General features: G+C 39.8%; 1 protein-coding gene across 7 annotated transcripts in view; it reads right to left on the reverse strand.

Annotated features, from left to right (window-relative positions):
* The window catches only part of ppp2r5ca (protein phosphatase 2, regulatory subunit B', gamma a), a 179,917-nt gene that overhangs the window by 62,066 nt on the left and 94,844 nt on the right, over positions 1–23,007 (reverse strand). For all 7 annotated transcript variants that reach the window (XM_072568494.1, XM_072568495.1, XM_072568493.1 and 4 more), the window contains 2 exons: positions 17,303–17,502; positions 6,198–6,308 (listed from right to left, as the gene is read on the reverse strand). In XM_072568494.1, the coding sequence (XP_072424595.1) occupies positions 6,198–6,308; positions 17,303–17,502 (311 nt within the window). The remainder of the gene's footprint in view (positions 1–6,197; positions 6,309–17,302; positions 17,503–23,007) is intronic.

The raw sequence follows: 23,007 nt of genomic DNA on the forward strand, positions 1-23,007 counted from the left end.
TTCTTCGTAAAACCTGAAGCTGTGGGATGTGGCCAATTCTCAACAACTTGAATCCAAGTTAAATGAAATCAGAACTGAGCACTTATCATCAATCTACAGCTATTTACAATTCACTTTTGTCAACAAGATATCCAACTGATGTGAAAATTCATTTTTCTATTCCTTTGGCCGAGAGAGGTTACGTTTCATCCCTTTTTCGAAAAACAATTCTAGGATGACGGGTGTGGGATTAAGAAACTCATTTTTATCATCTTACTTGCTAACTCTCTTTCATATTCTACTTTCTCTCTTTACTTAGTCATTCTTTACACCACGGCTGAGATTTTACAGAATTAGATGATGAAAGATAAGAGGAGCTTTCTGTATATCCTACCAAATAGGATGCCTCACATCCATTCTTTTCTTGTATGGTTTCACAACTGTCTATTAATAATAACCAGAGCATTTCTGTGAATGGGTTATTTTGCCATCTACCAAAGATGAACACTTGAATCTCTCTATTAGTTATTTACATATGATCCCTTGGTGATATCACATTGTGCCAGCTTTCAGATGTACAATGATTATATCTAGCTCTACTGTCAACCATCTAAGCTGAATTCCTCGTCCCATTGATGGACAGTATCCCAGGATTTTAAAAGTAGCTGCTGATGGGATAGTAAACATTGATTTTAAATTTTCCAAAATTCCCTGAACTGGAAAGGTCCCATCAGTTTGGAAAACAGTGAATATGACTCTTGTATTCAAGAAAGAAGAAAGTGTGACATCTATTATGGGAAAAATACAGGAATCTATTAAGGGGGGTAGTAACAGGGCACTTACAAAACCTTAATACATCAGGCAGAGTCACCATGGTTTTGTGAAAGGAAAACCATGTAGGACTAACTTATTGGAGCTCTTTGGGGAAGTAACAGGCAATAGAAATAAAGGAGATCCAGAGAACACACTGCAGTTGGATTTCTAGAAGACATGTGAGAAGGTTACAACCTAAAACATAAGTTCATAGTGTACTGGGAGTATATTAGCATGGGTAGAGGAGTATTAGCTATTGGAAGCAAAGGGTGAGCAAAAGGATTGGCAGGATGAGACAAGTGGTGCACTACAGCGACTATTACATACAATTTATGTCAATTATTAGGATGAAGGAACTGAAAGCACAGTGGCTAACTTTGCTAATGCTATAAAGGTACATGGAAAACTAAGTTGTGAAGAGCATGCAAACAAATCAGCAAAGGAAGATATATAGGATAAGTGAGTAAGTGAAAAACATTCCAGAATGTCGTAAAATGTGAGCTTACCCACTTTGGCAGGAACAACAGGAAAACAAAATATTTAAATAGAGAGATTGCAGAACTCTCAGGCACAGAGAAATCTAGATAAACTGGTACATAAATCATATTGTGTCAAGTCATTGGGAAGGCAAATGGAATGTTGGCATTTAACACAACGGAAACATACATACATGTAGGAATATTTTGTTACATTTGCATAGCACACTGGTGAGGCCACATCTGGACTATCGTGTACAGTTAGGTCTCCTAATTTAAGAAATTATGTAAACACATTAGAACGAATTCAAAGGTTCATTTAACTCATACTTGGCATGAGATTGGGGCGATTTATAAGGAACGTTGGAAAAGTTGAGCTATACACACTAGACTTTAGAAGAACCAGAATGCAATCCTATGAAACTTATAAGATCCTGAGAAGACTTGATAGAATGGAGGCTAAAAGGATGCTTCCTTTGTGAGAGAGACTTGAACAAGGGGACACAGTTTGAAATAAGCTGATTTAAGATGAAGATAAGAAGGAATTTTCTCTGAGAGTAGACTCTTTGGAACTCTTCCCCAAAGAACAGTATTACAGTAGCAGAAAAGACATTTGAGGACTCGTCTACTGAGGTAATATGAGCTGAGGTTAGAAACAGAAAAGGAGAGGTCACCCTGTTGGGAGTTTTCTATAGGCCTCCGAATAGTTCCAGAGATGTAGAGGAAAAGATAGCAAAGATACTTAAGAATAGGAGCAAGAGTAACAGGGTGGTTGTTATGGGGACTTTAACTTTCCAAATATTGACTGGAAACACTATAGTTTGAGTACTTTAGATGGGTCAGTTTTTGTCCAATGTGTGCAGGATGGTTTCCTGACACAGTATGTAGACAAGCCAACAAGGGGCGAGGCCACACTGGGCTTGGTACTGGGTAATGAACCTGGCCAAGTGTTAGATTTGGAGGTAGGTGAGCACTTCGATAATTGTGACCACAATTCAGTTATGTTTACTTTAGCGATGGAAAGGGATAGTATATTAAGCAGGGCAAGAGTTATTGCTGGGGGAAAGGAAATGATGATGCAGTTAGGCAAGATTTAGGATGTATAGGGTGGGAAAGGAGAGTGCAGGGGATGGGCATGATTAAATTGTGGAGCTTATTCAAGGAACAGCTACTGTGCGTCCTTAATAAGCATGTATCTGTCAGGCAGGCAGGAAGTGGTTGAGTAAGGGAGCTGTCGTTTACTAAAGAAGTTGAATCTCTTGTCAAAAGGAGGATGGCTTATATTAGGATGAGATGTGAAGGCTCAGTTAGGGCACTTGAGAGTTACAAATTAGCCAGGAAAGACCTAAAGAGAGAGCTAAGAAGATCCAGGAAGGGACATGAGAAGTCATTTGCAGATAGGATCAAGGAAAACCCTAAAGCTTTCTGTCAGTATATCAGGAATAGAAGAATGATGAGAGAAAGATCAGGGCCAATCAAGGATAATAGTGGGAAATTGTGCATGGAGTCTGAAGAGGTAGGGAAAGTGCTAAATGAATATTTTTCGTCAGTATTCATACTGGAAAAAGACAATGTTGTTGAGGAGAATACTGAGAAACATGCTACTAGACTAGATGGGATTGAGGTTCACAAGGAGGTGATGGTAGGAATTCTGAAACTCAATTTGTAAGAGTAGATAAATCCCCCGGGCTGGATGGGATTTATCCTAGGATTCTCTGGAAAGTCGGGGAGGAGATTGCAGAGCCTTTGGCTTTGATCTTGATGTCAGCATTGTCTATAGAATAGTGCCAGAAGCAAATGTTGATAGCAAGATAGCAAATGTTGCCCTTTTGTTCAAGAAGGGGAGTAGAAGCAACCTTGGTAATTATAAACCTTGGTTGTGGGTAAAGTGTTGGAATAGGTTATAAGAGATAGGCTTTATAATCATCTAGAGAGAAATAAGTTGATTAGGGATATTCAAAACAGTTTTATGAAGGGTAGGTCGTGCCTCACAGAGTTCTTTGAGAAGGCGACCAAACAGGTGGATGAGGGTAAAGCAGTTGATGTGATATATATGGATTTCAATAAGGCGTTTTATAAGGTTCCCCACGGTAGGCTATTGCACAAAATATGGAGGCAGGGGATTGAGTGTGATTTAGTGGTTTGGATCAGAAATTGGCTAGCTGAAAGAAGACAGGGTGTTGGTTTATGGGAAATGTTTATCCTGGAGTTCAGTTACTAGTGGTGTACCGCAAGGATCTGTTTTGGGGCCACTGCTATTTGTCATTTTTATAAATGACCTAGATGAGGGCATGGAAGGATGGGTTAGGAAATTTGCGGATGACACTAAGGTAGGTGTTGTGGATAGTGCTGAAGGATGTTGCAGTTACAAAGGGACACAGAGAAGATGCAAAGCCAGGTTGAGAGGTGACAAATTGAGTTTATTGCGGAAAAGTGTGAGGGGATTCACTTTGGAAACAGTCACTGGAATGCAGAGTATTGGGCTAATGGTAAGATTCTTGGTAGTGTAGATGAGCAGAGCGATCTCGGTGTCCATGTGTATAGATCCCTGAAAGCTGCCACCCAGGTTGATAGGGTTGTTAAGGTGTTCTACCTTTTATTGGTAGAGGGATTGAGTTTCGGAGCCACAAGGTCATGCTGCAGCTGTACAAAACTCTAGTGCAGCAGCACCTAGAGTATTGCATTTAGTTTTGGTCATCGCATTATAGGAAGGATGTGGAAGCTGTGAAAAGGGTTCAGAGGAGATTTACTAGAATGGAGTGAAGGTCTTATGAGAAGGCTGAGGGACTTGAGGCTGTTTTCATTAAAGAGAAGGTTGAGAGGTGATGTAATTGAGACATATAAGATAATCAGAGGGTTAGATAGGATGGACAGTGAGAGCCTTTTTCCTCAAATGATGATGGCTAGCACGAGGGGACATAGCTTTAAATTGAGGGGTGGCAGATATAGGACAGATGTCAGAGGTAATTTCTTTACTAAGTGTAGTAGGAACGTGGAATGCACTGACTGCAACAATAGTAGACTCGCCAAATTTAAGGGCATTCAAATGGTCACTGGATAAGCATATGGATGAAAATGGAATAGTGTAACATAGGTAGGCTTCAGATTGGTTCCACAGGTCGTCACAACATTGAGGGCCGAAGGGCCTGTACTACACTGTAATGTTCTATTCTCTATGTTCTTACAGTTGAGTCAAAACCTTTTAATACTTTTATGCCAGAGGTAGATTGACTTCCTTATTAGTCAAGAATCTATGATTATCAGGGGTTGCTGGAACAAGACCTCAAGGACATCAGCTATGATCTATCGATAGTACAGGTGGCAGGAACGGCCAAATTACTTAAACCTGCTCCCAATTACTATGCTCGAATCACCGAGCTGTAGGATTCGTCATCAGACAGCGTGACATGCAGAAGACCTAACTTTTTTGAACTGCTTATCGCCATCACCACTGGTTATGCAACTCGATGTCCATTATCTAAGACTAAACCAGACTGTTTGCAACATGGCATTCTATTCAAGCTGTGCATCCAATGATATACTGTAGCAAAGACCATTTACTTCCACGTTCAACACTTCCCATTTCTACACTTTTGCTGCTGAAAATATTATCCATTCTTGCCATTGGCAAATTCCATTAATCTTATACTCTCTTGGGTATTTTCTGATCTTCTACTGTTCTAAAGTTACGCCTTTCCTCATACTTTAATTTTCTTTTATGCCACAAAATTCTCTGGAGCTTTATTCTTTACTTTAGCTTCCAGTATATACCTTCCTCACTTCAGTTCATTATTGGCAGATATACTTTTGGCGATAAATGCCCTCTCCAAAATTGCCTACCTAAACATCAGTTCATCACCAAATTTTCTATTTAAAATTTTTTGTTATCAAGTATTGATTCCCCTCCTAATGGCTCCTTTTTGGTTCAGTATCTATTTTTGACTTATGCTTTTGTGAAGCACCTTAGGACATTTTTCTACCTTAAAGGAACTGTATAAGTGTAAGTGGTCATTACCCTTTATTCTGTACTGCGATTGCATGTCAGTTGTGCCGATGGTGATTAGATCATGTGAGTACATTTAAAATTGTCCAATAAAGGATTTGTGTCAATAATAAAGTAAGTTAATAAAGTTACAGAAATCAGAATTGTAGAATGATAAGACACAGGAGTCCATTTGTCCCTTTTGTCTCCCTTAGCTCTGAAGTCAACTCGACCAAATTTACACCCCACCTGCTTTCTCCTTATCTGAATCAAACTTGCGTGCTGAGTTTGGACGAAGTTTCAAAGTTTGGGACCTACTTTTTTCAAAAGTTCTAGTTGTTTACCATAGGACAATCTGCATGAAATTCCAAGTCAGACTTTGAAACAAACTGCACATTGGTCGACCTGACAAATTTGCCAGGCACAGATCTCAGCAGATCAAGATTTGTGGTGTAAGCATAAATTCTCCTTTTAAAAAAATCTGAAGTACAGAAAACACAAACAAAACTGTCTCATTATGTGTCAACATATCAGCGAGAACAGGGCATGGTCCTGAAAAATATTTCATCTGTACCACCGAAAGACCTCCTGAACAAAATAGTGTCATGATGATGCAAGGTTTCCAAAACAACACTGCTTCAAGATCATTTTCTACACTTCGGATATTTTGCACTGCTGTACTCAACAACTGAACAGGAAACATGAAATCAAATGTATTATTTCAGAGTAAAACAGCTCGTGTCTGACATGTCACAATGTTATTTAAGCAGTCCTTCAAGGTTGTAAAGATTTACATACTGCTGACATTTCTCATTATGGAAATAATGAAAATAAAGAAAATTCACAACAGGTTTTAAAGGACAAGAAAAAAGATATTTAAAAAATATGAAATAAGACTCACTTTTGGTTGTCAAGGTAATATATGAATATAGATAAGTATTCAATACCTGTAGATGAGGCCATGCAGCCTCCAGTGTTGGTTCATCCTCTTCAGGATCAAACTCTGCTCCTGTGGGGTTAGAGGACGGTGGTAACGTTCGAAACATGTTCACTGCAAACTGAAAAGGTATGCCAGAGGTCAGCAGTTAATCACATTTGATAAGTTAAAAAAAAAAAATCAACATTTTGGTACAGTTTAGCCACTGAAAAAATACTTTAAAAAATTTTCATGTCTCATTCTAGTTCAAAACTAATGGTACTAGCCTGTAACAGTCTTTTAAAATTAAAATACTGTTTGCACATAAGCTACAAATGTGATGCTCCAACAAAAGACAAAATTCACTTCAGTGCATTGATAAAATAGTTTAAAATGGCAGTTACTTAAGTAAAATGGAATTAGGCTTTTGAGAATCCAACAAATTTCTATACAGTTATGCACATGTAAACTAAATATTTGATCTGGGGACCAGAATGTAGGTTGCAACAATGTATCATTTTAAGCATTGTTACATCCTGCAACATGTATGAGGTGAGGGATGCCATGGACGTCCCTGCTGATTACACTTGCAGGAAGTGCACCCATCTCCAGCTCCTCCAAGACCGTGTTAGGGAACTGGAGCTGGAGTTGGATGAACTTCGGATCATTCGGGAGGCAGAGGGGGTCATAGATCGGAGCTATAGGGAAGTAGTAACTCCAAAGATGGCAGATAGATGGGTGACAGTGAGGGGGACTGGGAGGAAGCAGCCAGTGCAGGGACCCCCTGTGGTCGTTCCCCTCAAGAACAAGTATACCGTTTTGGATACTTGTGGGGGGGACGACTTACCAGGGGTAAGTAACGGGGCTCAGGCCTCTGGCACGGAGCCTGTCCCCGCTACTCAGAAGGGAAGGGTGGAGAAGAGCAGAGCAATAATAATTGGGGACTCGATAGTTCGGGGCACAGATAGGCGGTTTTGTGGGAACGAGAGAGACTCACGTTTGGTATGTTGCCTCCCAGGTGCAAGGGTACGTGATGTCTCTGATCGTGTTTTCCGGGTCCTTAAGGGGGAGGGGGAGCGGCCTGAAGTCGTGGTCCATATTGGCACCAATGACATAGGTAGGAGGAGTGCTGAGGATGTTAGACAGGCTTTTAGGGAGCTAGGTTGGAAGCTCAGAGTTAGAACGAACAGAGTCGTTGTCTCTGGTTTGTTACCCGTGCCACGTGATAAAGAGTCGAGGAATAGGGAGAGAGAACAGTTAAATGCGTGGCTACAGGGATGGTGCAGGAGGGAGGGATTTCGGTACTTGGATAACTGGGGTTCTTTCTGGGGAAGGTGGGACCTCTATAAACAGGATGGTCTGCACCTGAACCTGAGGGGCACCAGTATCCTTGGGGGGAGGTTTGCTAGTGCTCTTGGGGGGGGTTTAAACTAACTCTGCAGGGGCATGGGAACCCAGACTGTAGCTTTAGGGTGCAGGACCTGGAGTGTAGGGAGGTTAGGAATATGGCATCAATCTTAAAGGAGGGTGCCTGTAAACAGAAGAGTGGCTTGAAGTGTGTATACTTTAATGCCAGAAGTATATGAAATAAGGTAGGTGAACTCGCAGCGTGGGTTGGTACCTGGGACTTCGATGTTGTGGCTATTACGGAGACGTGGCTAGATCAGGGACAGGATTGGCTGTTGCAGGTTCCAGGGTTTAAATGTTTTAGTAGGGTCAGAGGTGGGGGCAAAAGAGGGGGGGGTGTGGCTTTGCTTGTCAAAGATAGTATTACAGCGGTGGAAAGGAAGATGGACGAAGATTTGCCATCTGAGGTAGTTTGGGTTGAGGTTAGGAATAGGAGAGGTGAGGTCACCCTGTTAGGAGTCTTTTACAGGCCTCCTAATAGTCCTAGAATCGTTGAAGAAAGGATTGCGAAGATGATTCAGGAGAAGAGTGACAGTAATAGGGTGATTGTTATGGGAGACTTTAACTTTCCTGATATTGATTGGGAAAGCTATAGCTCAAGTTCGTTAGATGGGTCAGTGTTTGTGCAATGTGTGCAGGAGAGTTTCCTGACACAATATGTAGATAAGCCAACAAGAGGTGAGGCCATACTGGATTTGGTTCTGGGTAACGAACCAGGCCAGGTATTAGAACTAGAGGTAGGTGAGCACTTTGGGGACAGTGACCACAATTCGGTGATTTTTACTCTAGTGATGGAGAGGGATAAGTGTGTACTACAGGACAAGAGTTATAGCTGGGGGCAAGGAAATTATGATGCGTTGAGGCATGACTTAGGATGTGTGGATTGGAAAAGTAGATTCCAAGGCAAGAGCGTAATTGATATGTGGAACTTGTTCAAGGAGCAACTATTGAGTGTCCTTGATAAGTACGTACCTATCAGGCAGGGAGGAAAGGGTCGTGTGAGGGAGCCGTGGTTTAATAAGGAGTTGGAATCCCTTGTTAAATGGAAGAGGGCGGCCTTTGTAAAGATGAGGCGTGAAGGTTCAATCGGGGCGATTGAGAGTTATAAGGTAGCCCGGAAGGACCTGAAGAGAGAGCTAAGAGCAGCAAGGAGGGGACATGAAAGGTCCTTAGTTGGTAGGATTAGGGAAAACCCTAAGGCTTTCTATAGGTATGTTAGGAATAAAAGAATGACTAGGGAAGGAATAGGTCCAATCAAGGATAGTAATGGGAAGTTGCGTGTGGAGGCTGAAGAGATTGGGGAGGCGCTGAATGAATACTTTTCGTCAGTATTCACTCAGGAACAGGACATTGTTGTCGATATGAATACTGAGGCACGAATAAGTAGAATGGATGGCTTTGAGATATGTAGAGAAGAGGTGTTGGAAATTCTGGCAAGGGTGAAAATAGATAAGTCCCCTGGGCCTGATGGCATTTATCCTAGGATTCTCTGGGAAGCAAGGGAGGAGATTGCAGAGCCATTGGCCTTGATTTTTGTGTCCTCTTTGTCGACAGGAGTAGTGCCAGAGGACTGGAGGCTAGCAAACGTGGTTCCCTTATTCAAGAAGGGGAGTAGGGATAATCCTAGTAACTATAGGCCAGTGAGTCTCACTTCTGTTGTGGGCAAAGTCTTAGAGAGAATTGTAAGGGATAGGATTTATGCACATCTGGATAAGAATGATGTGATCAAGGATAGTCAGCATGGTTTTGTGAAGGGCAGGTCGTGCCTCACAAACCTTATTGAATTCTTTGAGAAGGTGACTAAGGAGGTAGATGAGGGGAAAGCGGTAGATGTGGTATATATGGATTTTAGTAAGGCGTTTGATAAGGTCCCCCATGGTAGGTTACTGCAGAAAATACAGAGATATGGCATTGAGGGTGAGTTGGAGGTTTGGATTAGGAATTGGCTCTCTGGAAGAAGACAGAGGGTAGTAGTTGATGGCAAAGGTTCATCTTGGAGTGCCGTCACTAGCGGTGTTCCGCAAGGATCTGTTTTGGGACCATTGCTGTTTGTCATTTTTATAAAAGACCTGGAGGAAGGGTTAGAAGGTTGGGTGAGCAAGTTTGCGGATGATACGAAAGTCGGAGGAGTTGTAGACAGTGAGGAAGGATATGGCAGGTTACAGCGGGATATAGAGAAGCTGCAGAGCTGGGCAGAAAGGTGGCAAATGGAGTTCAATGTAGCTAAGTGTGAAGTGATTCACTTTGGTAAGAGTAATAAAAAGATGGATTACTGGGCTAATGGTAGACTACTTGGTAGCGTGGAAGAGCAGAGGGATCTTGGTGTCCATGTACACAGATCTCTGAAAGTTGCCACCCAGGTAAATAGTGCAGTGAAGAAGGCATATGGCGTACTGGCTTTTATTGGTAGAGGAATTGAGTTCCGGAGTCCTGAGGTCATGCTGCAGTTGTATAAGACTCTGGTGCGGCCGCATCTGGAATATTGTGTTCAGTTTTGGTCGCCATACTATAGGAAGGATGTGGAGGCACTGGAACGGGTGCAGAGGAAGTTTACCAGGATGTTGCCTGGTATGGTAGGAAAATCCTATGAGGAAAGGCTGAGGCACTTGGGGTTGTTTTCATTGGAGAAAAGAAGGTTTAGGGGTGATTTGATAGAGGTGTACAAGATGATTAGGGGGTTAGATAGGGTTGACAGTGAGAACCTTTTTCCACGTATGGAGTCAGCTATTACAAGGGGGCATAGCTTTAAATTAAGGGGGGGTAGATATAGGACTGATGTTAGGGGTAGGTTCTTCACTCAGCGAGTCGTAAGTTCATGGAATGCCCTGCCAGTAGCAGTAGTGGACTCTCCCTCTTTATGGGTATTTAAGCGGGCATTGGATAGGTATATGGAGGATAGTGGGTTAGTGTAGGTTAGGTGGGCTTTGATCGGCGCAACATCGAGGGCTGAAGGGCCTGTACTGCGCTGTATTCTTCTATGTTCTATGTTCTATCACTTGTGTTTATTTTTTAAAAAATCTCTTTATTTAGACTTCTGAATGGATGTAACGGTCAATACCTGATATTCTGATTTAATTCTCAAGAACTAAATATCGCATTTGGAACAGAAAAATACTATTACTTTACAAACATACAGACTAAGATAACCAAAAAGACCCCAGGAAAACAATCTTAATTATTCTTCTTAAAGCAGCCAATCCTTTAAGAGTACAAAATACAAAAAAAAGTGAACTTCAGTAAACAGAAAAGAACAAAATTGGAAATGGGTTATGAAGTCTGCACTCAGTGGCCTCTGATCTGGAGCGACAAAATTTTGAAAACATCACTCTATACTCCAAAAAAAAGTTGCAGTCTTTTTCTGTGTTCTGACTAAATGTTTTAAGTGTTCTCGAAAGGTGATGGTTATCTTGCAAATTGCAGTTTTCAATAATACATGGAAGGCAAATCTCACTATCTTACAAGAATCCATCAGAGTGTCAATGGATCTAGATGGTTTGCTGGAGGCATGAGGCACTTGAAAGTGTTTGTATACAGCCTCCTGGACAGACAGCAAAGCACACAGAATGAATAAAAATGTTGTCTGAACTACACCATGGAGGTCTTAATTCATCATAAAGGCTAATAAATTGTACTCCCATTACATCAGCCAACACTGACCTTGCTGCAGTACATCTGCTGATGAAACTTTCATTCATGTCTGTTACTGCTGGATTTTTAATTTTTCAGTGCATATCTAGTGGCTTTTAAATATAGTCATAGTGATGTACAGCACGGAAACAGACCCTTCGGTCCAACTCATCCATGCAGACCACCCCCACCCCAGGGAAAAGACTTTGTCTATTTATCCTATCCATGCCCCTCATGATTTTATAAACCTGTATAAGGTCACCCCTCAGCCTCTGACGCTCAAGGGAAAACAGCCCCAGCCTATTCAACCTCTCCCTATAGCTCAAATCCTCCAACCCTGTCCACATTCTTGTAAATCTTTTCTGAACCCTTTCAAGCTTCACAACATCTTTCCGAGAGGAAGGAGACCAGAATTGCACGCAATATTCTAACAGTGGCCTAACCATTGTCCTGGACAGTCGCAACATGACCTCCCAGCTCTTGTACTCAATACTCTGACCGATAAAGGAAAGCATACCAAACACCTTCTTCACTATCCTATCTACCTGCGACTCCACTTTCAAGGAGCTGTGAACCTGCAGTCCAAGGTCTCTTTGTTCAGCAACATTCCCTAGGACCTTACCATTAAGTGTAGAAGTACTGCTAAGATTTGCTTTCCCAGAATGCAGCACCTCTCATTTATCTAAATTAAACTCCATCTGCCACTTCTCAGGCCATTGGCCCATCTGATCAAGAAGGTAAAAACAATGACTGCAGATGCTGAAAACCAAATACTGGATTAGTGGTGCTGGAAGAGCACAGCAGTTCAGGCAGCATCCAACGAGCAGCCCCAGTGCAATCTGAGGTAACCTTCTTCGTTGTCCACTACAGCTCCAATTTTGGTGTCACCAGCAAACTTACTAACTATACCTCTTATGCTTACATCCAATATCCTTGGAGAAAGTGATGACCGCAAATGCTAGAGATCAGTCATAAAGTATGGCGCTGAAAAAGTACAGCAGGTCAGGCAGCATCCGAGGAGCAGGAGCATTGACGTTTCGAGCATAAGTCCTTCGTTAGGATTCCCAATAAAGGCCTTATGCCTGAAATGTCAACTGTCCTCCTCCTCGGATGCTGCCTGACCTGCTGTTTCTCCAGCGCCATACTTCTTGACTTTTAAATATCCTTGCTGAAAATGAGGATATTCAAAACTCTAAGGCCTATCACCCAGTCTGACGTAACATACATTAATGAACTGCTTAACCAGGCCCAATATTAAAATTCTCATGTTTAAAAAAAAAATCAAGGTTTCTAAATTTCCAACCACAGATCTCTAATTTCACACTTCGCCATTTCTTCAGCACCTTGGATTTTAATCATTCTACCACGGTGGCAAATATTTATTTGACGTGCCCTAGGATGTGGGAATCGTTCTTTCTCTCCATTTGCCACTTAAAACCTACCTTCTTGACCAAGCAATTGCATGTGTACCTGTGTTATATTTTTGTATTGTAATACATGAAGTGCTTAGGGATATTTTATTATTTTAATATCTTCATATGAAGACATGCTGCTGTAAAATTTTAAAAATCTTATTCGTGATACACCCAAAATCAGATATTTACCATACAAAAGGTTAGCAACTGTATCTGTGCCAGCTCTTAACTGAGTAATCCAAAACTACTCAGCCTAATTTTGAAACAGCAATGATATACATGAAGTAAAAGAATTCAAAGCAATGACAAAAATATTTACTCTAATTTATATCATGATTTCATTCTCTTTATATGCACAATAGATACCAAACTGAATAGCTTGGTTTGTTACATTTTGACTCAGGAATTGTGCAGATTTTTTTGAAGATATTATGGATAATAACAGATGGATGCCAAATAAAACTGAAATTTTGACAAAATAGTGATGAAAACTTTGATAAAGCTACAATGTGAATTTTATACTGTGTCAATCAATTGCTTAATGTGTACTACAATCCATTTTCACATGGTTCGAATCAACACAGTACTGTAAAATCAGGGACTATGCAACAAACTTTACTCTTTGAAGTTTTAGATGAAAGGTATAACTTCAAGGTCATTTTGATAGATTAAAAACTAAGTAATTCAAATTTTGCAGGTGACCTATTTGTTGATTCTTTCCCAGCATAATCATTTTCTCAATTGAACCCTAAACCCATTTGCTTCAATTAATCCGAAAGACATGTGTCTCTTGAATCAATTTGTCATTTGCTTCATTAGTAAAAATATAATTTCAGCTCCCAAGTTTCTAATCTTAACACATCCCACTCCTAATGAAATGAGGTCCTAATGAAATTACCCACCCCAATACAATTTGACAGTTGCAATCACTTAACATTATTCTACTAAAAAAATACATTTTGCTCTTACATTTCTGCTTTCTAAAGAGACCAGTCCCTCTTTTCACTTTTCCAGTCACTTAAGTGCAACCACCCTTTCGCTGTTACTTTCTAGAATGACTTCAGCACGAAAGAGAACACCTCCACCATATATTTAATTGCATGTCACTCGAGGACTAAAAGCACTCCTTCCATGAGCCATCAATCTACATGCGCTTCCTCTAACCCAATATAATATTCACTGTTTGTTGCATTGCCCTCTGCACTGAGCAGGCCAAATACAGATGAAGTGATGACTTCACTCAACAGAGCTGTTTTGCCAGCTTGCATAGTCTAAAACTCTGCATTTAAGGACAGTCCATGCAGGAATGCAATGTCATTATTTCAATTAAACTCAAAACACACTTCCTCAGCCAAATTCTCTGTTGCGATTCCCATGATGTACAGTCTGTTTGTGTACGGGACAGAAGTGACACATTTAAACTGGAGACTCTGGAGTCAGAGCAGCACAGCCAGGAGTTAAAACCATGATATGGGCCTGCCTTTCTATTAAGAACAACATTGAACAATGTTTTTCACATTTTATTGGTTGGTACATTTCCAATGACACACTCTCCATTCACTGACACATCAATCTTTTCTTACTAACTGCACAGATTACCCTTTGACTATTAAGCAGCTTGCAAGCCATGAACCCACTACTTCCTTCCTGTGATTGCTAGATCTGTTATCCATAACCAAAACACTTGCATAACTTCCAGTCTTCAGGTTTTGTCAAGGTAAACACTTGAAATGCTATAATCCATCTTTTTAATTTACAGGTTTGTGACTTGCTCTTTTAACTCCAATACAACACTAAACATATTGGCATTGAGCCCCAGGTCTTACAAACTACAAAGCTGCCTACTTTTGAGGCTTGTTTTTAAAAACACTTTACTAAATTTGTGACAAAATTAGGATTTGGTCTTTTAATATTAATAATATCATATCATATTTATGCTGTATTGTTAATTTTGTGTTATAAATACATTAATTATTTTATCACCTTTGGTCTGAACAGATATCAAAAGATTTCACACCCTTTCTTTTTTCTGTGGAATTCTGGATACTAGCTCACGTTGACACCTGTGGTAAGTAGTTGCAAAATGTGAGGTCTAACTGGAGTTACAATTAACTGATTAATCTGCGTCTTGATTAGAATGATTAGATTAGATTACCTACAGTGTGGAAACAGGCCCTTTGGCCAAACCAGTCTACACTGACCCTCCAAAAGAGTAATCCACCCAGACCCATTTCCCTTTGACTAATGCATCTAACACTACGGGCAATTTAGCATGGCCAATTCACCTGACCTGCACATCTTTGGACTGCGGAAGGAAACCGGAGCACCCTGAGGAAATCCATGCAGACCCAGGGAGAATGTGCAAACTCCACACAGACAGTCACCCGAGGCTGGAATTGAACCTGGGACCCTGATGCGGTGAGGCAGCAATGCTAACCACTGAGCTACTCTTCCCACCTATACATGATTCTTGACACTATGTCAGCTCTACGATTTCCAACTTCTTGTCTCCAGCCGCCTCCTCTCCACCTTCTACACCAATTCTTCTACACTGCTATCATCCAGCAGGAGCGTCTGAGAGTTCTTACTTTCTACATGGAAAGGAAGTTGGAACAGGGCCCATTTACTATCACCCTCCGCTACCTGGCTGCACTTGTTCTCAATTTAAACAATCTCTCCTTTTACTTTCTCAGAGTTAAAGGTGTGGCTATGGGTACCTCTAGGAATCCCAGTTTTGCCAGTTCCTTTCTGGGGATCCTCCCACAACTTTTTCTCTGGGAAATGACAACTGCTTTCATCCAAAATTGGGAAAATTAATCTATTTTGCTTTCAATTTGCTTCCTTCTCTCACCTTCACCTGGAAAATCTTTTGACTCTTCCCTTCCGCGACATCTCACTTTTCATTTCTGTGGACAGATTATATCCATTACAAATGCACCACTCTCACAGTCACCTTCATTATGCTTCCTCACCAGCTGCGTAGTTGCACAGCCACTCAGGTTACGCACATGCCAATTAGTATGCCAGCACACTGACTTCAGGTTCTGGAAGCTGCTACCTCAAACATCCACAAGGTGGGGAAAAAAAAATTGACACGTCCTACTTCTTGTAAGAACTCTATTCCATTTTCTCTGCTCCTCTGTCTGCATTGCACTTATTCTAATGATGATACATTCCACAAAGGTGTTTCCAATATATCTTCCTTTGACTTTAACTGAGGACTCCCCACTGGCATGGTGGACAGAGCCTTTAGCCACGTCCAATTCATTTCCCACACTTCTGCTCTCATTTCCTTCCCCCATCCAGAATAATAGGGTTCTTCTTGTCCACATTTTCACATCACCAGCTTCTGCATTCAAAGGATCACCTAAATCATTTCTGTCACCTCAGACTACTACCACCAAACACATCCTGCTCTCATGTCAATGATTCCCTCTATAACACCTTGGCACCTGTTCTCCCCAACACTTCTTTAATCTTCCTATGCAACTGCAAAAGGTACAATATTTTGATCATCATCTTCTCCCTCCTCTCTATCCAAAGCCCAGACAATGCAGTGATTTCCTTGTACTTTTTAAAAAATTCATTCATGGGATGAGGGCATCACCAACCAGCCTAGCATTTATTGCTCATCCCTAACTGCTAGAGGGCAGTTAAGATTCAACCATGTTGCTGAGTGCACAGAATCATATGCAGGTCAGACTAAGTCAGGATGGCAGTTTCCTTCCCTAAAGAGCATTAATGAACCAGATGGGATTTTCCTCACAATCAGCAATGGATTAGTAGTCTCTTAATTTCACGGAATTCAAATTTTACCATCTGCTGTGGTGGAATTCAAACCTGGATCCTCAGAACACTACCTCGGTCTCTGCATTAACAGTCCAGCTACTAACAATGCAGCCTCCTCTACACTATAGCAAATCCAAATACAGAATAGGTGACTGCTTTACAGAACACCTCTGTTTTGTTTATGAGAATGACCTTGACCTTCCAGTTGCTTGACATTTCAATAAATTACCTTACTGTCAAGGTAACATTTGTATTTGAGGCCTACTGCAATGTTCCACTGAAGTCCAATTCAAGTTGGAGGAACAGCACGTAATTTTCCAATTAAGCACTTTTTAACCTTCTAGAGTTTAAACCTTCTAGACCACTAAATCTGTCCTCCATTTTAACAACAATCTTTCTATTTTGCAGCCATTAGCACACTCCATTGTCTATTGATCTTGGGCACTCTCACCAACGCTCCACTTACTATTTATTCGCCCTTTTCTACAACATAGAATCCATTACTTTTCCAGCCATCTTCAATTCCGAAAAGTCACATTGGACTTGAAATGTTGGTTGATTCTCTCCCCCAGATGCTGTCAGGCCTCCTGAATAGCTATAGCACATTGTTATACTTATGATTCAGTATGCATGGGTGACATTTGCACAGCTACTAATTTGGAGTACTGTGCATAGTTTTGCAGGAATACCATTCAAATTCCAATTGAGAAGTTCAAGCAAAGTGGTGCCAGTTTAACAAATTTGATTTGGAATATTTTTGCTTTTCCCATTGGCAGCCAAAATTAAATAATTTTTACAGATATAGTAGAAAAAAAAACACATGTTCATTCCCTATCACACATTAACTACTTATCCCTGGTCAAGAACAGTACAGTAATTATGCTGACAAATTACTTACCACATGTACTACTTCTGGATAAATAGGTTCTGTGATAACGTTGCGGTTGTGTGTGATATATTCCACCATTTCGCTCAAAGCAGCCCTTTTCACTTCCTTCCATTTCAAGTCACTAAGTGGATCAGCAATAAAGTCAAAAAGGACACAGCACTGACGCAGTTTTTGAATAAAAAGCTTTTCTTGTTCTGGTGCAGGAACATCTGCAAATATAAGAAAAAAAAATCACATTTGTTTCTTTAAAAATTGCACAGAGTCAAGGCACAAACGTTAACTTTGTTTTCATCTTCCAACCACTTTAAAACAATCTTTAAGATGAATATATTCAAATCAGGACTAACACAGCAAGCAAGTAGCATAACCATTTGAATGTCACAGTTAGTTTTATTACACAAGGGAACAAAATAGTTAGAGAAACAGGATTCAGTTACACAAACTTTGGAATTTATGTAGCAACAGTACAACTGGCAACTACACACAGCCTATGCTAAAAACAAGACAAATCCAATCCAGCTAATTACTCACCTACCAGTCTACTCTACGTGATGGAGGGTATTGGTGACAATGTTATTAAGTGCTACTAAGCAAGAAGCTTCTGTTTCGATTCCACCTGGCTATTCAACTCCGAACCTCAATATGTGTTTAATCCAGACATGGAAGAAAGACTGAACTGAAGAGGGAAAGTAAGTGACAGCCCTTGACATCAAGATAGAACTTAGAACTTAGTGGCATTAAGGAACCTTAGGAAAATGGAAGTCAATGGGAATCATGGGAAAGGCTCTTCACTGATTGGAGTCATAGCTGGCACACAAGAAGTGTCTGAATCTTGGAGTTCAATCATCTCAGTTATCAAAATATTGTAGAAGAGTTCCTGAGATCACACCTTTGCCCAAACTGCTTCAAAAGTAAGCATCCTTCTATCATTAAGTCAGAAGTTGGAATGTTTGCTAATGATTGCATAATGGTCAACACTACTTCTAACTCTTCTGACACTAAAGCCATTAATAGCCATATACAGTAAAGTCCAGACATCAACCAGGTTTGGGCTGTTAAGTGGCCCAAAGCCTGCTCACTATGTACAATGCAGAAGTCAGGAATGTGACAGAATACTCTCCCACCTATTTGAATCAGTTTGGCGTCAACACTGAAGGTTAATTCTATGCAGGATAAAACAGCCCACTTAATTGGCCCTATTCGCCAAATAAGCATTCACTTAAACTTGAACAACTCACAAAGACTCCACTGATAGCAGCATCCAAGGCCCATGATCTCGTCACCTAGCAGGACAAGGGCAGATGGTACATGGGAAGACTATCACCTGCAGTTGTGCGCCTGCATCGCCCCATCCCCCGCTACTGAGACCACGCACCCTGAATCAAAATTCTGGAACTCCCTAACTGTAGTCCAGGCAAGGAGTCAAAAATATTTTCTCAAAGACAATTAGGAGATAGGTAACAAATGATAACCTAGCCAGCAATCTTATCACATAAAAGAAAACAAAATGCAAGATAGCTACCATTCATTACTTGTTAATAAAAAATACTATGCATTTCAGAAACTTGCCAATTTTACATAATGACCCATTCTATAGATGCTAGATGCATTATTTAGACAGAATTTCAAAACCATACCATGCATTCAAATCTGCTCTAATAAAACTGTAAATTCATAAAAACACATGGGAAAATAAAGTGTCAATTTTGAAATACATATGGTTTAAACTAATACATGAATGAAAAAGAACTGACAAGTGGCAAACCTCAAACATCTGCTTTAGGTTAAGCTGTATAAAAACTGAAGTCATGCACCTGTACAGTACTAGCAACTACAAATCCCCAAATGCAGTTTTGATCAAATGGTGATGCAGAAGTAGGCATATCTGAGGCCAATGTAGCTACTGAGGGAAACAGTAAAATGCTCCAAAGAATAAGTGAGGTATTGTTGCAGTTTTCATCAGCACTCAACTTATTGGTTGAGCCACAAATCAGGCCATCTTTAATAAGAGCCTATAACCTGTTGGATAGCTGAGAACTGGTTGCAAGCAATCAGGAAACAAAATACCCACGTTTCACGATGAAAATTTGAGCTTATGAGTATTGTATGTCATGGCTGAAATAAAAAGGCAATGTGAGGTATATGGCAGATATATACATAATTTTTGGGGCTAAAAGATGCTTTTTATACCATGACCTACAGTATGTACTTACTCCAGTGACTTTCACCAGAGGAAAATGTTTCTGTGTATACTTTATCAAACCTTAAGTTAAAGATTTGATTATATTACTTAATATTCCATACTTGAAAGAACATAAGCCAAGATCAGACAATTTGCCCTCGCTTTGACCGTTTAAAGATCAAATTCTGGTGAAACAGGACTGCACCACTGAAGTTGATCACAACTCTCCCAAGGTTTGGTGCCGAGCATGAATACTGTAATTCAACGGATGTTTCACCAAAATTCTATAAAATCCTCACTTTTGGGTACCTATTCTCTTGAGATAAAGACCAAGATTCCATTGAGACTTGTATAAAAGGACCCTTAAATGCCTACTGTTCTTTTATACCTTCTCTCTCAAAATAGTCTGATTTAATTTTCTTGGATCTATAAGTAGTGACTTCATACTGAACTTGAATGACTACTGTGTTGTCCACTTAGTGTGCTCAAATATCTTTGTAGCTTCTTTCCACATACACTACTTACCATACTCTACAATGTACAATGCCTTATTGATTCATTCAAGAGCATAACCCTTAGGAATACAACTGGTCACACCCAGCAAATCAGAATGCATTCTCTTTATCTCTATTCTGCTTTTAACTCTCAACAAATTACTAACCTTTGCTTTTACTTTTCAAAGAAATTTGTGGTGTACATAGCTATATGGTTGCATTCATTTAGATGCCTTTCATTTTTAATAATCTCGAGGTACTTCACTAACTGTCTTCTGAAAATCTACATAGGCAACACTCATGCCAGACACCGCTTCAAAAAATTCCAACTAAGCTAATCTGACTTGGACCTATTCTTCTCAGCTTAAAACCGACCTGATCAATTCAATCTTAAATTGTTGGAAATTGTGCCTCTTTAGGATATTACAGCCGATTAGAGAAACCAATTTTCATTTCCTTAATGATGTTGTATCCATGTAATGATTCTTTTCCAGGTTCAAAATCCCCGTGTCCCACCAATCTTCTAATAAATTAGTGTTAACAATAGAAACCAGCATCTCAGGCCCACTTTGTACTGCTTCCAAGTTCCATGATAAACACAACCAAAAAACGTACTCAAGATGTAGTCTAAACAGACCACCATACAGTCCAGGCATAACTTTCTTGCATTTGCATTGCGCAGTTTTAACTAGGAGATTCAACTACCTTTTAGTTTTGGCCATTGGTATTCCAAATTGGTTTGACATGTTTAGCATCGACTACTAAAACTCTTACCTTTTCAGCTTCACTTTCATGGAGTAAACAGTTTTCATGGAATAAATTAATCACAACCTGGAGGCAAATACTTGAATTAACATTTGCTTTTTACTTTTCAAAGAGATCTATGTACATAGCTAGTCAATTAATCAATTTTTTTTTAAAAGGAGGGGTGTAATACACAACATATTATTCTGTTGCCAAGATAATGAAGTTGTCTCTCTCTTTCAGGGCACAAAGTCTAATTGTCAAACAGATAACAGTCTGGACCACAGTCCAGTCTCATTGTGATTTGTAGGAAACTCCGTTAGGAAGTGTTCAACTCTTTTCAAACTCAGGTTAGTGCACCCACCATGTTACAAATAAGAAAGTCAGTGAGCAACATCTAGAGTACAAAATGCACACAGGATGTTGTTTTAGCTATTAAGAAGTGTCTTAGACTATATTTTTCCAAAGTGACAAAGGTATCAATAAAACTATATTTCTTAATATTTGCTATGACACCTTTGGAAGTTACTTTGAGATTTTAGTCATGGAGACAAAGAAGCCACCAGTAAATTTCAAAATAATTTTAAAAATGCATGCGTTGCAGTATTCAATAAAAGGCAAATAATGAGGAAATTAGCAAGTGAAGGGCTTCATCAAAGCAAACTGTTCAGCATGTGAAAACAAACCAACTTTGTGCTTTTATCAGTGTTATGTGATGGTAAAATGTTCTATCAGCTAAGCAATAACTTTTGTTCCTCAAAATAGCCATACCGATTTATATTCGAAGATAATTGTAACAGACTTAAAATACAAGTACAAAACATTTGGAAAATCACTGCAGACTAATTTTTGTTATATGCTGTTTTTAAACTGAAAATTGATCACCATAGACAGGCAGTAGAAACATCTGATGAATTATCACCTTTTCTAGTAAACTAAAAAGTATGCAATTGTACATTGTGGATGCCTGCTAAACAAACCAATTAGCTGTCTAGAAGGAAAACAAACTAACTTATGTTTTCATGTTTTTGCAACATATTGTTATGCTTCTGGAAGATGATTTGAAAATAAATCAAATTTCACATGTAGTCAATTACATTTTTCCAAGTTTCACTTGTGGATCTGGACTGCACAGGACCTCAATCAGATTGTTTGGCTATGTTCAAGACAACACTGACCAAACTACTGAGTAGCATTGGAATAGAAGTATAAGGAGGGAGTTATTCAGATCCATCAATCTCAGACATTTTAAAACTATTTTATTACTGAAAAAGCACACATTTATTAAGTTTAAAGTTTGGAAATGTGTCTCACCTATTATTAATCTCATTCTTAACATTTATCTAACTGTCGTCCACTTAAGTTGTTTGAATCAGATAAAATGTTCTCCTATCCTGCTGACCAACTTTAAGCTCCACTCTGATGAACAGTCATTAGACTTGAAACATTAGCTTGCACTCTCTCGGATGCTGTGTAAGCCACTGTGAGCTCCAGCATTTGCTGCTTTATGTTTAAGCACCACAGAACTTGGTGACATGAGAACACAAGAGATAGGTGCAGGAGTAAGCCTCAAAGCCTGTCCCGCAATACAATAAGATTGTGGCTGTTCTGCACCACGCCTCAATTCCTTTTTCATGCTGGCTCCATCTAATGCTCACTCTCCAATATTTCAAAAGTCTCTCCTCTTTAGATACTTTATGATTTTGCCTCCCCAGTTCTGATAGAGCATTTCAAACACTGACTACCATCTGGGAGAAGAGATGTCTTCATATCTCAGTTTTAATTAATTGTCCCTCTATTGTGGAACTATGTATCCCAGTTTGAGACTGATTCTAAAATAAATTTAAAATAAAACTTTTACGGATCACAAATATCTGTTCTAATCTAGCTACCGAACTGCTTGCGAGCAAAGTTATCACCATGAGAACTTATTCACTGAAGGGTGACTGCTTTAGCTGTTCTTACTAATTTGGTAGCAGAACACACCGTAAAAATGATCTGGAATGCATAAACAGCCAAGAATTGAACCGTGCTTTAAAGTAAAGTCTGCCAATGTTTGGATTCTCAGATGTAAACGCGATGTTAGAAACCTAAAATGTCAGGTGTGAGGTTCAAAAGCTAATTTCTACTCCAGGTCATGAGCACAAAAGTTAAGCCTGGCAATTCAGTGCAGTACTGAGGGAGTGCAGTAGGTGTCATCTTTTAGAATGGATTTTTAAATCTAACAGAGGCTACATTAGTATGTTGGTTTAAAAGACTCCATGCCACTGTTTCAAAGAGGAGCCGGAATTATC

The sequence above is a fragment of the Chiloscyllium punctatum genome, chromosome 4 (genome assembly GCF_047496795.1).
Source record: "Chiloscyllium punctatum isolate Juve2018m chromosome 4, sChiPun1.3, whole genome shotgun sequence".
Lineage (NCBI taxonomy): Eukaryota > Metazoa > Chordata > Chondrichthyes > Orectolobiformes > Hemiscylliidae > Chiloscyllium > Chiloscyllium punctatum.